Source organism: Salvia hispanica, chromosome 5 (assembly GCF_029641045.1).
Source record: "Salvia hispanica isolate PSC_SH4W2 chromosome 5, Shi_PSC_v1, whole genome shotgun sequence".
In the NCBI taxonomy this organism is placed as follows: Eukaryota; Viridiplantae; Streptophyta; class Magnoliopsida; order Lamiales; family Lamiaceae; genus Salvia; species Salvia hispanica.
The window spans coordinates 24993441-25010165 of record NC_142696.1 but is presented as its reverse complement, the minus strand read 5'-3'; the positions used below and the strand labels follow the sequence as shown (position 1 = coordinate 25010165).

The window sequence follows — 16725 nt, the reverse complement described above, 5'->3', positions numbered from 1 at the left end:
TCCTCTCGAGTGAAAGGGGAGGAGTGCAATTATAATGAGAAGGTTGATCAGATTGAGTTGTTGAGTGCTCACATTGTGACATTGAACGAGTTAGTTACGCATTCACCTCCTACAGGGGGGGTTTTCGAAGTATGGTCATCTAGACGAGAAGGAGCTCATCTCGAAGAAGAATTTGTTCGGATACGCTGACTTTGAGGGGATAAAGACATTGTTAGTTGAGCAAGATGGAGATGATGATGGACAAGTTACCTTGAATGATCTCGAAATCGCTATCGCAAACAAAAACCTACCTAGAAGACCTACAAAGAAGTTCATGAAGCGTAGATCTACAAAGAAGTTCTTAAAGCGTACTAGGAGTCGTCACGAATTGTTTTCTGTGATCGTATTTGATCTAGGAGGGGAAACTTCATTGGCTTCGATTATCATTGTCTCTCGTCGTGGCTTGGTCCCAATATTTGAGTGGTGAGAAAGTTGTTGAAGTGATTGTTGCTTCGTCACATAAGGAAGTTAGGGAGGCGAAATCTATGGTTAATTTGAGTGAGTTGTTTGCTACTTTTGCTAATGATGTGACTTGCATAGTGGCTTTGGGGAAGAATTATGGTGATAGTCAGACGAAGATTGCGGAAGAATTAGGTAAAGAATCAGAAATTTTGTTGGGTAGTCTTGATGAGGGAAAGTTTGTGCCTTGGCTTTGCTGGATCAAGTTCTTGAATGGGATAAGTGGGGGAGTTAGGAAAGTTGCTAGAAATATTAATGAGTTTTTGGATTTTGTGGTAGGAGAGCTTGTTGGTGTGAGAAAGGAAGGTGTTAAGCGCACTCACGAGAAGGAAATATTGGAGCAACAGACATATGGAATGACACCTCTTAACAAAGATCTGAATGTAAAGAATTTGAACCAATTGGTCACCAATGGTGCTGCATTTATTCCAAGACGGCACTCCTGCCCATTTGATCCCGAAGGAGATATATATCATCTAGCTTATGGTATCAGCGACTCTCTTCATTGCTTCGTGGTTCCCACCTTGAGGACAAGGTGGATTTTAACCGTGCGGGAGTTGATACGAGAATATCTCTACAAATATCCCATATCTCTATTATTTAGTTTAGTATTTATTTAGCATATCTTTCTCATATTTTCCCATATATCTCTTAGAATTTTTTGTCTTGCTCATTAAGTTAGTATCCCTATTATAAATAGGGCTATTGTTATTCTCATTATTCAATCAAGAAATACAATTACCGTTATCTTATTTTTATCTCTTATTTCAATTCGGTATTGATCTTGGTTTGATCGACGGGCAAAGCTCCCGCGACTACCTCGTCTACCTTTTATCCCTCCGACGATCGCCTCCGCGACGCCGGAATCTTGTTAAGAGAAATCATCTCTTAACAAATGGGTCCCGAGAAATCGCCCAAACATTGATCATCACACGCGTACCAGATGCGACATCGTAGCCCAATACTTTTGTGTCTTGAATTAGTTCACGAGGGACTAGCAATGGGATTGGTGTATGCAGTCTTAGACTCTCCTTCAACCTAGCCTTTAGATAAGGCATTTTCTCCATGTTTTTCTCATCAATTTCATCGTTGCTTATGACTACTTCTCTCACTTCATTTTGCAAAGTTTTTATGGTTGACAGATTTCTTATAAGCTCTATGACCGCCCATTCAAGAGCAGTAAATGTAGTATCAGTTCCAGCAGCAAACATATACTGTAAATATAGTGTAAATATAGTATCAGTTCCCGCATCAAACATATTGTAACTTTCAAATTTACTTTTAACTTTAAACTCTTACTAATTGATTTACATAAATCACGTTAAGTATTTTTTTCTCTTTTTCAAGTTATAAGAAAAGTACTGTTACCGGAACAATAGCTTTGATAGTGTCATCTTCAACAGGGGAGTGACTTGCATTCTCTTTCTGGAAATCGAGCAAAATATCAACAAAATCCAACTCACCACCATCACCCTCTCTCCTCTCTCTAACCCTATGCTCTTCAATCACAGCCTCCAGAAACTCATCAAATGCTTTAGCCACTTTTTCAATTCTCCCATCCACACCATCAAACCTTCTCATCCAACTCAGCCATGGAATGTACTCCCACATAGGTACAACCCCCAACAACGTAATCATCTCGGTTAACATCTCTTTGAAATCACTCCCCAAACCATACTTCTTCCCCAACGCCACCCATCATATCACATCGGTCAAGTTCACGGGCTTTGAAGAAGCACCCAATTTCCTGATCTTATCAACCATGAGGGAAGTCTCTTCCTCCCTCACGCCGCGATAGGATTGAACCCTTTTGCTGCTCACCAGATGAAGCACGCATACGCTGCGGATCTGCCGTGCCGCCAGTACTCTCCATACGGCGCGAACGCCACGTCCCGGTTGTTGTAAAATAGTTGAACCGGGATGCTGAGTTGGGGTCGGTTTGAGAAGATTTGCTCATGGGTTTCCATGATCTCAAGCGCCGCCTCGGCCGAGGAGGCGATGAGGACGGGGACCTTGCCGAAGTGGAACAGCATGAGGGGGCCGTAGCGTCGGGAGAGTGACTGGAGGGATCTATGCGGGCTTGAGCCCAGCTGGTGGAGGTTTCCGATTAACGGGAGCTTTGGTGGAGACAGAGGCAGCCTTCTCCGGGACTCCGGAGAATGGCTGCGGCGTCATTTGTGGAGGAAGAAGAGGAAGAGAGATGTGGAGAGTAGCACAACCAAGAAATGTGAGAAGAAAAGCATTTTTGGTTGATGAAGAATAACAAGTGTGTTTCTAGATGCCCTAGAGATAATAGCTTTGTAAATATATTCATTGGACCACTGAATTTCAATTGGAGGATTTAATAAAAAATTATCTTTTAAGGTGGCGTTCGGTTGCCATGACTAATTATCATGAGACTATCCATATAGGATTAAGTTGTGGGATTATTTTAGTTGGAGGGGGGAGGCTATGACTAATAATAATGAGACTATTCATCTAGGATTAAGTTGTGGGGGTCAATCTTATGAACTAAACACGATACATAATTAATCATGAGATTTAGTCTTGCCAACCGAACACCCCCTAAGATAACATGCTTGAGACGGGTAGTCAGCCAACCACAAACTAATACTCCATGTGAATTGAAAGCGAAATCTACCCCCTCTATTCCAATAAAAGAGAATGAATGGCTACTACATATATTATTTGGAGATTAAAGGCCAAAATTATTTGGCCCTAAACATATGATCATTTTACCTTTTTGGTCCTAAACTTTATCTTTTGGATTTTTTGGTCCTGCACATATGGAAATATGATCATTTTGGTCCTCCGTCAATAATTCCGTTAAAAATAACAGTCAGTGGCAATTTTGACCAAATTAAACTCTTAATTCTGATTTTTAAATCACTAATTAATCTTCTAAACCAAAGCAGAGCCGCACACAGAAATTAGGTCTTCTTCCAATTCGACAATGGTATATGGCAGCAATCCGCAGCCTGACAATGGCTAAAATGGAATCCAATCAGCTAAACCAGCTGAGGGACATCTTCGCCCGGTTCGACATGGACCACTGACTCAACTTTATTTTACCCAAATAATACCCGCAAGTGTACGGGGTTATCGTAGCAAATAGCAAGCAAGAGTATATCGTATCACACAGAGACAATTAAGTGTAAACCTAAGTACCACGAACAAATTTCAACTACTATCCAGACGATCAAGAGTTTCGGGTTTTTTTTCTAACAACTACGAAAAGCATATAAATTCAGAGATTAAAATAAACACTTAAACAAGAGAATAAAGAAGCAAGTTGTAAAAATGATAGAGAAATATGCAGAATTCAAGGATCCGATGCACAACTCATAGCCTAACCCAATTGAAACCGATTTACCATTTAAAGTCTCCAGAATTGTTGAATCAATCACAAATATGGATTAAACCCCCTCCCGAGGTGAGAAATCCGTAGACTAGGTGTAATAATTGAAGTCCCCTTCTAATTCTTAGACCTAACTCCTAATAGTTCGATTAGATTAAAGATCCCACTCAAAACCTCAACTCTCCCGAGTTTTATTGAATTAAGGTGTGAATTATTCTTCATTCAAGGTTAAATATTTCATCTCCCGATTACTCTAAGAAACCCTACACTCCCAATTGGTGATCAAGCAATTGTTAGGAAAAAGCACAAGAATAATTCAAACAATTGCAAGAGCAAGATAAAAACGAAGTCAATTGGATTAAAACTATGAATCAAAGCATCTTCACCAAGAATTCTACATAAATGGAGTTTAGCTACTCATATTCATGGAAGAAAACAAGTCTAAACTAAAGAAAATAATGGAAAACATGATAAGGAGTACAATTGGCGAAGGAATTGAAGCTTGAATCTTCAATCTTCTTCCAAGAGTGCTCGAGAGAGATGGGTTGTGTGTTTCACGGCGGTAGAGAATGAGTAGAGTTGCCCTAGCTTTCCTTTCTTATTTCCCTCTTTCAAAAAATCGCGTTTTGGCTTGGAAAAATCGCCAGAAGTACGTACCCGGCCGGGTGGAATTATTGTACTGGAAAATCACCCGGCCGGGTTTCACCTCCTTTTTTTTGCCTATTTTGCCTAAACACTCAACAAACACGTGAACTCCAAAAATAAATAGTAATTGGCTGGAAATAACCATTTTGAGCACAAAAACTCAACAATTAAGCATATCAACACACCAATCATGACACTAAAATACGAGTTTGTCAACTCCCCCAAACATAGACTCTTATTTTTCCTCAAATAAGAATAAGAAATCATGAAGAACAAACTCATGCATAGAGGTGGGATTGATATTTTGCTTCAGAAAATTTTCAAACAAGTTCGAATGTAGGATACATACAAGAATCAACCAAACATTAATTGAAGCTACTGTCTCGTATATCACCTTGTATCAATGCTCTCACAAGGTTTAGGAAGTGTGATTTTCTCCCTTTTATTCTTTCTCACTCAAGTGTATAAGAAATATCATAAACACTCGAATCAAGTAACATGTAATGCTTACCATAGGCTTGCTCAACGTCAAACGTCTCCTCTGTTCTGATGTGAAAGCGAACCTAAGATCAGAAAGGTCTTTATTTGGGTTGTAATGTAGGCTCTTTGGACGGTATGGTGAGTTTAGGCTATAGTGACTAAAGAAAATAATTGAAGCACACATCTCCACAACAACCATTTCCCAAAATGATTCTCAATACTTGGCTTTATCGAGCTTCCTTCCGAGACCCCCTTATTCAAAGCTCCATCACACTATTTATTTATTTACAATACTTTTCTCTCCAACTTTTTTTTTTCTTTTTTTTTTCTAGACTTCGTCTAGCTTATACCTCCATTTTTATTTTTTTTTAACATATATACATATCTCCCTATATTTTGTAACATTGTACTTTCCTCCCCTTTTAAAGGTCTTTCGAACATTCCCTTTCAACTATCAAACATAATTTTGGCTATGAAGGCTAACTAGGGATTTATTAGCATATGAGGATAATCAAAGAATGCCTAACTTCATCTCTTAAGTTCACATCCACTATAAAGACTTGACATGACGAGGAGCAAGTTCTAGAAACAAAAACAAGTTACCCAATCAAATCACACATGAACAAAGTATGGCTCAAATCTCACCGGGATTAGCATTGACCAAGCAAACAAGCACTTCACTCGCAATTAAATCATGGAACGATCATGCAATCCCTAACCATTCTAATCACAATTTTTAAGAAAAAAACAATTATCATCATAAGCCATCAACCCCGTACTTAGCATCAATTATCTTACATTCATCCATATTCGAATTTGAGTCCCACAGGCGGGACTTACACTAAATGACCCCAAATAAAACATTAAAAAGAAAAAATCTTAAGAACACAAGTACACATCATTAACAAATGGAGAAATGGAACAACCAATCCACGTTAGAACCCCTCCCCCCAAACTTATTCAAGCCAGAGGATAGAATAAGTTTGAAGAGAAGTGGATGGTTGAGATACCTCTATTCTGCCGGCGGTGGGAACCTCGCGTAGTAGGCATGGTAGAAAGCTTGGCTGGCGGCATCACTAGCATCGAAACGAGTCTGTAGCTGCTGAAGCTGCTCTCCATAGTGATCCAAGCGAGTTCCAAAGTTGTCAAGTCGAGTATCGCACTGGAACCTCCATGCCTCGGCGTTCGCGTTCCACTGCTGTGCCTGGATCCACCGGGCCTTCTGCTGGTCTCGGCTCACTCGAAGTGGCCGAACTCCTGCAGCAATTTCCGCCAAGTAACTCTCGTTGGATGGCCTCCCTCGTGGTCGGCTCCTCTTGGGCTGGCTGCTCTGGCCTTCTTCATACTCCGTGGCAGGCTCTTCATCATCCTCATTCATAGCTGCTGGGGCGTTCTCTATCTGCATGAGCTCCTCAGGGATATGCGGTTGTGGAAGATAGGCGGGGTCCACATAATTGGGCACGGCATCTGCGGCTCCTTCCCCTTGAGGGGGGTCACTCTCGATCTTCTCCAAATGGTCTGGAGTATCCATTTTCCAATTAGTCTTGTAGCCCCATCCGCTTACCGCGAAAAGCTGGGGGTCGGGGAACCTAATGCACGTGTTTTGATCTATCCTGAAGTACCCAGCACCCCGTCTATCAACCAGAATGATGTTGGACCTCTTAAATGTGTCCCAATCCAATATCATGGGACCGGGATCTGGGGTCCTTCCCTCAAAGCTCACTCCAAACTTGAAGGCCAACGCTGCTACAATTCCTCCACAACACAACTTGCCGCTCTGTCTCTTTGACTGCCTCTCCAGGTTTTTGATTATATAATGCCCAATGTTGATCCTCCTTCGTTTGAGCATTCCCCACAACACAAATAGTATTTCTGTGGACATGCTGCCTACTTCTGTGTGAGCTAGAGGGTAGTAGACCAAGGCCTTTGCCATGTACCGAAGGACAGGGTTTCTGATTGAGTTAATCTAGGCTCTGGATGGGGTGAACACTGCTTCGCTGCTGATTAAGCTCCAAAACTCGTTTCTATTATAATCCTCAGGCTGGGGATCCTCTAGAATGCCTTCCTCACCTTCCTCCATCAGTTTGAATAGTTCATTGAACTCTTCGACAGAAATTGTGTGTTCTTCGTTAACAAGGCGGAAGGACATTGAGTTGATGTTCCTCCCCGAGGACTCCACTGTGAGGGTAGTGAAGAACTCCACCGTGAGGGCTTTGTAGGACCCGTGCTTCAATCAAAACAAATGGCTAAGGTATGCTATCTAGTGCCGCCACAGCCTCCCATTTCCCGTTTTCCCCTTTTCGAAGGGTGACACCAACCTTCTGTGGTTTGAGTGTTCTCGGGGCCATCAGTAGTGGGTACCTAAAAAGAGAAATGTTAGTGACTCCCCCAAACTTTAGGACGTACAAGTAATCTAGCTAGAAATTAGAAAGATAGACTCGATTTCTAAAATCTATAAACACAACCTAGCCAATTTTCGGGAGATAGACTCAATCCCTATGCCTATTGTTCACCAAAATCCTTGAAGGGAGATAGACTCAATCCCGGAACTTACATAGATCAACAAATTCAACAATAAAATCCTCACATCGAAAGAATATCAACCCTATTCATGCCCAAATTCAAACTCAACTCAAACAAGCTAATGTAACCTCTCAAGTCAACAATGTATACTCAAAGACTTCACCACAAGCAAAATTCATACCTAAACCCCTACAATTTCACAAATTAAGCACAAGACTATCACCAATTCAACTTGTAAAGGCTACAAACTTCATACCCATCACACATTGCACATCATATCCATGGCTAGAGAGGGTTAGAGGTGAAGAACATATCTTTGTTGCTTGTAGTGAGAGAAAAATCGAAAAGTAGGGCTCTTTCCCAAGTGTGTTGGTACAACTCCTCTAAATGCACAAATTAATCGGACCAAAACACTCTAGCAAGAAGGAATTGAAGCTAGGGGGTGTAATATGTGGTGGATGGGTGAGAAGTTGAGTAAATTTGTGTGTGAGAGGGAGAGAAATTGGGGAGGGGGAGAGAGGCGGGTGGAAGGGGGCGGGTGAGAGTAGGAAAAAAAAAACGTACATACCTGTTAAAAACTAGGTTTCACAGGCACAGACCCAGCCGGGTGGTATTTACGAACTGGTAATTCACCCGGTCGGGTGAGAGAGATTTAGTGCTCTCTGGATTTCCGCAGCTGTTCGGCCGTGACCCGGCCGGGTGGAATTGTTGAACTGATAAATCACCCGGCCGGGTGGCCGTATTAGACTCCCCTCTGGAATTTTTCTTTGCAAAATATCTGACCCGGGCGGGTGGAATTGTTGAACTGATAAATCACCCGGCCGGGTGACTTGTTCTGGGCAGATTTTTGTTCTCCATCCGAATTTTCACTCCCTTTTTACCAGTGTTTACAACTTATTTCTGCAAAATGTCAGTTCCCCAGCAAAAACCAAATCCACATCCGATGAGATACTTGAGAAAAGGAACAAAACAAAGAAACTAAAGATATAAAAGCCACAAGAGGGAAAGAAAAATAAACACACCCAAAATCGAAAGACAAATCACACAAAAAGCAATAGAGTTACCTACTAGGGGTTGCCTCCCCTAAAGCGCTTTTGGTTAAAGTCGTTAGCTCGACATCTCCATAGTGTATCACTGTGCCTCCAAGGAGAGACGGAACACCTCTTCCTTTTGCTCCATAGAGTGGAACTTCTTCACATTCTGACCATTGGCCGTGAACACTCGCCCATCATCAGCTTCGAGCTCCAAAGCTCCATTCTTCATTACTATCTTGAATTTGAATGGGCCGGACCACCTTGACTTGAGCTTCCCGTGGAAGAGTTTTAGACGTGCATTGAACAGTAGCACCAAATCTCCGAGGAAAAACTCCCTCTTCTCTATCCTCTTGTCATGGTACGTCTTGAGGCGCTCCTTGTAGATTGCTGAGTTCTCAAATGCCTCATTCCTAAACTCATCAAGCAAGTTCAGATAAGCTTGCCTTTCCTTTCCGGCCTTATAGTAGTCAGCATTCAACTGCTTCACCGCCCAATATGATTTGTGCTCAAGCTCCACTGGAAGATGACACGATTTTCCAAACACCAACTGGTAAGGTGACATGCCAATCGGCGTTTTATAAGCCGTCCTATATGCCGAAAGTGCATCATCGAGCTTCAAAGCCCAATCTTTTCTATTGGCATTCACCTTCTTTTCCAAGATGCCTTTGATTTCTCGATTGGCCAATTCCGTTTGACCATTGGATTGAGGATGATAAGTCGGTGCTTGACACCATATTTACTCAACACAACTTCCAGCCACTTGTTTTTGAAATGAGAGCCCCCATCACTTATTAAGGCTCTCGGCGCCCCGAACCTCGTGAGAATGTTCTTCTTCACAAAGTTTATCACCACCTTAGAGGAGTTTACCGGAGTAGGAATTGCCTCCACCCAATGGGAGACATAGTCAATCGCCAAGAGGATGTATTGTTGACCGGAGGATGGCGGGAAGGGACCCATGAAGTCGATCCCCCATACATCGAAAAGCTCTATCTCCATAATAGTAGTCATTGGCATTTCCTTCTTCTTAGAGATACCCCCCGTCCTCTGGCATTCATTGCAGTGGAGAACAAATTTCTGACAATCTCCATAAATGCTTGGCCAATAAAATCCACACTGGAGCACCTTCATCGCCGTTTGATTTGCTCCAAAGTGGCCTCCGGTGGGGCTTGAATGGCAATTCCTTATCACAGCTTCCCATTGTTCATCGGGGGTACACCTTCGAATGACCATATCTGCACATCTTCTGAATAGGAGCGGCTCATCCCAAAAATAGAATTTGACATCATGAAAGAAATTCCTCGTCTGATACTTGTTGAGGCCTTCTGGGACCACCTTGGCTACTAGAAAATTCACAATGTCCGCGTACCATGGCGATGAACTTTGAGCATAAAAGAGGTGCTCACCGGGGAACTCTTCGTTTATCGGCCACTTCAAATTCTCTCCTTCAAAGCAATGCTCCAGTCTAGATAAGTGGTCGGCAACCACATTCTCGCACCCCTTTCGATCTCGGATCTCCAAGTCGAATTCTTGTAGCAAAAGAACCCAACGAATTAGACGTGGCTCGGCATCCACCTTAGCAAACAAAAAGCGGATAGCGGCATGATCAGTGAACACAATAGTTTTCGCTCCAATGAGATATGGGCGAAATTTGTCAAAGGAATACACCACAGCTAGCATCTCCTTTTCCTTGGTAGTGTAATTTGCCTGAGCTGGATCTAGAGTCCGGCTTGCGTAATAAATCACTCTGAACACTTTATCTCTTTTCTGCCCCAGTGTCGAACCTACAGCTACATCACTGGCGTCGCACATGATCTCGAAAGGTTGGGACCAATCCGGAGCTATAAGCACGGGGGCACTCACCAACGCCTTCTTCAAAATTTCGAAGGCTTGTAAAATCAGAGGGCGAGCTATTTGAGAGAAATCCTTGATGAATCGCCTGTAAAATCCCACGTGCCCCAAGAAGCTCCTCACAGCTTTCTCATTAGATGGTGGTGGCATTTGCTCAATCGCCACGATCTTGGCTCTATCAACTTCTAGACCTGCACCAGATATTTTGTGCCCAAGCACAATACCATCACGTACCATGAAATGACACTTCTCCCAATTTAGCACTAAGTTGGTCTCCTCGCATCTCTGCAATACTCTTGTCAGATTATCCAAGCACTGATCATAAGTCGATCCGAAGACCGAAAAGTCATCCATGAACACCTCCATAATATCTTCCACCATGCCGTGAAAGATGGACATCATACATCTCTGAAATGTGGCTGGAGCGTTGCAAATCCCAAAAGACATCTTCCGGAAGGCGTAAACACCGTATGGACAAATAAAGGCCGACTTGTGCTGGTCCTCCGGAGCGATCAAGATCTGATTGTATCCGAAATATCCATCTAGGAAGCAGTAGTACTCATACCCCCCAATCTATCAAGCATCTGATCAATAAACGGGAGAGGGAAATGGTCCTTCCTCGTTGCTGCATTGAGTATCCTGTAATCTATGCACACTCGCCACCCGGTTACCAATCTTGTGGCTATCATCTCATCATTGCCACCTTGTATAACAGTCATCCCACCCTTCTTGGCCACGACTTGGGTGGGGCTTACCCAATCACTGTCGGATATCGCATATATGATTCCGGCTTTCAACCACTTCAATACCTCCTTCCTGACCACCTCTTGCATTATCGGATTCAATCTTCTTTGATTCTGCGCCTTAGGCTTGGATCCTTCCTCCAATAAAATTCTGTGCATGCAAACAGTAGGGCTGATTCCTTTGAGGTCCGAGATGGACCACCCTATAGCTCCCTTATGCTTCCTAAGCACGCGTAGCAGCTTATCGAGTTCAGTAGGAGTAAGTGATGAAGAGACAATTATCGGATACGTCTTCTTCTCTCCTAGGAAGGGATACTTGAGGTGTGAAGGCAGCGGTTTAAGTTCCTCCTTCTTCTCTTCTTTCTCTTCTTCTTCCGCCGGATCTCTAAGTGGTAGAAATTTGTTGTTCCTTCTTGAGATCTCTACACCAGAATTAAGGGCTCCCACAAAATGAAGCATCTCCTCAGTGAGCTCGGGTGTTTGCAGGATGTCCGAAGCTATCATGGGCTGTGAAAGGCATTGCTCCAATCTGTCCTGGCACGAAATAACCTGGGCAACTTCTCTCACGCAGTCATCAACCACCTCGATCATCTTGCACTGCTTTAACCTCCAAGTATCCTCATCATCATACCTCAGCATAGCATCATAGATGGAGAATGTGATGCTCTCCTCATTCAGTCGAAGAGTGAGCTCTCCCTTGTGTACATCAATAAGTGTTCTCCCGGTAGCTAAGAAAGGTCTACCAAGGATAAGTGGGACGTGTTTATCTTCTTCCATATCTAGAACCACAAAGTCGGCTGGAAAAATAAATTCCCCGACCTTGACTAGGATGTCTTCAACAATCCCCTTTGGGTACGACACTGTTCTGTCCGCCATCTGCAGTGAAATAGTAGTGGGCCTAAGCACTCCGATCTTCAACTTCTGAAAGAAAGAATACGGCATCAGATTGATGCTTGCACCCAGATCACATAGAGCTCTTCCCTCTTGACAATCTCCTACTATGTAGGACATCGTAAAACTCTCGGGATCCTTCAACTTCGCCGGCAGCTTCTTCTGAATAATGGCGCTGCAGCTCTCCGTTAGATTAACCATCTCATATTCCATCCATCGTCTCTTGTTGGAGACCACATCCTTTAGAAACTTAGTATAGCTGGGCATCTGCTGTAGTGCCTCCACCAGAGGAATGTTGATCTGCACCTTTCTGAATATGTCCAAGAATCTTGAAAACTGAGCATCCGTCTTCTTCTTCTGCACCCGTTGAGGATAAGGGATCCTCACTTCAGCCGGAGTGTGGGCTGCAGGAGTTGTAGATGGAGCTGGAACTGCGTTCTCCTTAGGTGGAGTAGTCACCTGAACCGTCTCCGGTTCATCTTCTTCGACTAACTCATCTTCTTAAATGGGCTTCTCTGCTGCTTTCCCTGCATTCGCTGAGGGCATTGAGGGTCCCTCATAGCTCGTCCCACTCCGCAAGTTGATAGCTTTGCAGTCCTTGGGGTTGACAATGGTGGTGGACGGGAATTTTCCCGGTTGAGTAAGAGTACTCACAGTCTGGGAAATCTGGCTGATCTGAACATCAATGTTCTTCAAATGAGTGGCCATTCCTTGTACATCCGTCTCGACCTTCTGCATCCTCTGATTGTTCTGCTCCATCACCTTGTTGGATTGTAGCATAAAGGACTTGAGTATGTCCTCCGTGGTCATCTTCTTAGGATCGTTGACCATCCCATCAGTAACTGTAAATGACGGGGGAGGTTGCAAGGCATTATTGGGGTTCCCATAAGAGATATTGTGATGCCCCTTGTTCCCATAGTGGTTGTATCCTCCACTATTAAAGTTCGGGCGTGAATTGTTGTAATACCTGTTGCCCCCTTGTTGTACATAGTTCGCATCTTCCATGTTTCCTTGGGGTTCTTGAGACGGTTTCCCCATCGCCATGCAGTCGAACTTCATAGTTAATGCATCCAATTTGTCGGATAAAGTACTCATTGTATCATGGTCCGTGGTATAAGCAACCCTATGCACCTTACTCCTTTCGTTGCTCCATCCTTCATCACTGGATGCAAGCTCTTCAATCACCTCCATCGCCTCCTCCTCTCCTTTCTTGAGCAGATTACCTCCCGCGCTAAGATTTAGCTCCCGTTGTGCTTCAGGTATACATCCATTGAAGAATGTAATGACTTGCACTGTTGGGGATAAGCCATGATTGGGACACCTCTTCAGCAGGGCCTTGAATCTCCCCCATGCATCTTTTATAGTCTCCGTAGGAGACATCTGGAAGCCAATGATCTCGTGTTGTCTTTTAATAGCCTCGCTAGGGGGATAGAACTTCTCCAGGAACTTGTGGACCATGTCATCCCATGTTCTAATGGACCTCGGTGCCAAACTCTCCAACCAATCTTTTGCTGCGTCTTCCAAAAAAAAAGGAAACAACCTCAGTCGGACCTGATCATCCGTCACTCCGTTCATCTTTGTCGTGTTGCAGATCTGAATGAACTTGGTAATATGCTTGTTAGGGTCATCTGAGGATTTGCCCCTAAAAGCATTATTTTACGCCATCTGAATCAGTCCTGGTTTCAGCTCAAAGGAGTAAGCGGCGATATTTTTGAAGACAGTTGGATTAGCCACTCCATGGTAAACATATTGGTTCTGCACCGGCACAACTGGTCCACGATTAACCTGTTGACGTAATTCCTCCAGCTGTTGTAGAAGCTCAGCATTAGTGGGAGGAGGTGGTGGTGGGCCATTGTTCTCCATCAGAATAGGCGAATCAGGATCAAGCTGAATATGATCCTGAACTGGTGATCGAATGGGTGAGAGGTCCCTCTGATCTGAAGATGCTCCTACGCGGTTTGGCGAAGAAGCTTGAATCTTCTTTGTGAGTCTCCTATATGCGTTCCTCTTCCGGTTCGATGCTTCGATCTCAGAGTCGAGAGGTTCTAGAGGCAAGCCTTTAGAACGTGTGTGCATACACCTGAACAAGAAACACAAATGTGAGAACTCGAAAAATTAAAAGAAAAATAAAGCAGTAATGTCTGAATTAGTAATCTTGATTATTATCACGATATCAAGCTATTTAACACAAAAATTGTCCCCAGCAACGGCGCCAAAAACTTGACTCAACTTTATTTTACCCAAATAATACCCGCACGTGTACGGGGTTACGGTAGCAAATAGCAAGCAAGAGTATATCGTATCCCACAGAGACAATTAAGTGTAAACCTAAGTACCACGAACAAATTTGAACTACTATCCAGACGATCAAGAGTTTTGGGTTTTTTTTCTAACAACTACGAAAAGCATATAAATTCAGAGATTAAAATAAACACTTAAACAAGAGAATAAAGAAGCAAGTTGTAAAAATGATAGAGAAATATGCAGAATTCAAGGATCCGATGCACAACTCATAGCCTAACCCAATTGAAACCGATTTACCATTTAAAGTCTCCAGAATTGTTGAATCAATCACAAATATGGATTAAACCCCCTCCCGAGGTGAGAAATCCGTAGACTAGGTGTAATAATTGAAGTCCCCTTCTAATTCTTAGACCTAACTCCTAATAGTTCGATTAGATTAAAGATTCCATTCAAAACCTCAACTCTCCCGAGTTTTATTGAATTAAGGTGTGAATTATTCTTCTTTCAAGGTTAAATATTTCATCTCCCGATTACTCTAAGAAACCCTATACTCCCAATTGGTGATCAAGCAATTGTTAGGAAAAAACACAAGAATAATTCAAACAATTGCAAGAGCAAGATAAAAACGAAGTCAATTGGATTAAAACTATGAATCAAAGCATCTTCACCAAGAATTCTACATAAATGGAGTTTAGCTACTCATATTCATGGAAGAAAACAAGTCTAAACTAAAGAAAATAATGGAAAACATGATAAGGAGTACAATTGGCGAAGGAATTGAAGCTTGAATCTTCAATCTTCTTCCAAGAGTGCTCGAGAGAGATGGGTTGTGTGTTTCACGGCGGTAGAGAATGAGTAAAGTTGCCCTAGCTTTCCTTTCTTATTTCCCTCTTTCAAAAAATCGCGTTTTGTCTTGGAAAAATCGCAAGAAGTACGTACCCGGCCGGGTGGAATTATTGTACTGGAAAATCACCCGGCCGGGTGAGACTCTTTCGGTACTCTCTGGAATCGCACAGGGCAAATGGAGACACCCGGCCGGGTGGAATTGTTGTACTGTAAAATCACTCGGCCGGGTGGGACTTCTTCCAAACTCTCTTTATTCTCCGCGGCTTGTCAATGCCACCCGGTCGGGTGGCTTTTCTGCCCAAAATCTCACCCGGCCAGGTGAGACCCCGTTTCACCTCCTTTTTTTTGCCCATTTTGCCTAAACACTCGACAAACACGTGAACTCCAAAAATAAATAGTAATTGGCTGGAAATAACCATTTTGAGCATAAAAACTCAACAATTAAACATATCAACACACCAATCGTGACACTAAAATACGAGTTTGTCAACCATGACGGCAGCCTCACGCAGCTGGAGATGGCCGCCCTCCTCCGCTCGCTCTGCCTCAAGCCCTCCGGCGACCAGATCCACTCCCTCCTCGCCAACATGGACGCCAGCCGCAACGGCTCAATCGAATTCGACAAGGTCGTCGGCGCAATCCTCCCCGACATCAACGAGGAGGTGCTTCTCAACCGGGAACAGCTCATCGAGCTCTTCCGCTCCTTACATCACCGCCGCGAGCTCGCCGGACAGATGGCTAAGCTGGGGCACGCCCTCACCTACCGCGAGCTCGGCGACATGATGCAGGAGGCCGACACCAACGGTGACGGCGTCCTCAGCTTGCACGAATTCGCCACCATTATGGCCAAATCTGCAGTCGAATCTCGCCGAGCCTGAATCGTCTTCCTCCTCCTAGGGTTTACTCATCTTAATTTTTTTAAATTGGGGGAAGCTGATGTGGCATTATAGATTGTGGCTATGACGAACTAATTCTTCTTAATTTGTAAAGCTAATTGCGATTCATGAATTATTGGATTTATGATGAACTAATTCATAATGGATTTTCTGTCGTCATTATTGCATCCAACTCCATATAATTTGGAGATCAATTAGGAGAATAATTAGTGACTAAAAAAATCAGAATTAAGAGTTTAATTTGGTCAAAATCGCCGTTGACCTTTAGTTTTTAACGGAACTATTGACGGATGACCAAAATGATCAAATTTCCATATGTGCAGGACCTAAAAATCCAAAAGATAAAGTTTAGGACCTAAAAAGGTAAAATGGCCATATGTTTAGGACCAATTTTGGCATTTACTCTTGTTTGGACAACAAAAAGGAAAAACGTTAAATCACTCAACGGACATAGCAATGAGATGAAAAAAGATATATTCCGCTAGGAGAATTTAAAGTGATTACACTGGGATAATTCCTGCCGAGAAAGAAAACTTTGAGAACAAATAACGAAAATAGAGGAATTGCAGAGGAAATCTACTCCCTACATCCTTGTTAGCTGAGACATTTCTTTTCGACACATAAATTAAGAATAGTGTGCTAAGTGGATGGTGTATAAAGGTAGGAGAGATTATAGTAGGGGACATATGCTACTCCGTCCCATTAGTAAAGTTTAAATT

General features: G+C 43.0%; 1 protein-coding gene and 2 pseudogenes across 1 annotated transcript; 1 reads left to right on the top strand and 2 right to left on the bottom strand.

Annotated features, from left to right (window-relative positions):
• Positions 1–1379: 1379 nt before the first annotated feature.
• LOC148926517 (cytochrome P450 71A6 pseudogene) lies at positions 1380–2148 on the bottom strand (annotated as a pseudogene).
• Positions 2149–3458: 1310 nt separating this feature from the next.
• LOC148926515 (putative calcium-binding protein CML16 pseudogene) lies at positions 3459–15988 on the top strand (annotated as a pseudogene).
• LOC148926516 (uncharacterized) lies at positions 10929–14093 on the bottom strand. The gene has a single exon (XM_089058545.1). It carries the CDS (start codon positions 12285–12287, stop codon positions 10929–10931), a length of 1359 nt encoding a protein of 452 aa, XP_088914671.1. The 5' UTR covers positions 12288–14093.
• Positions 15989–16725: the final 737 nt, after the last annotated feature.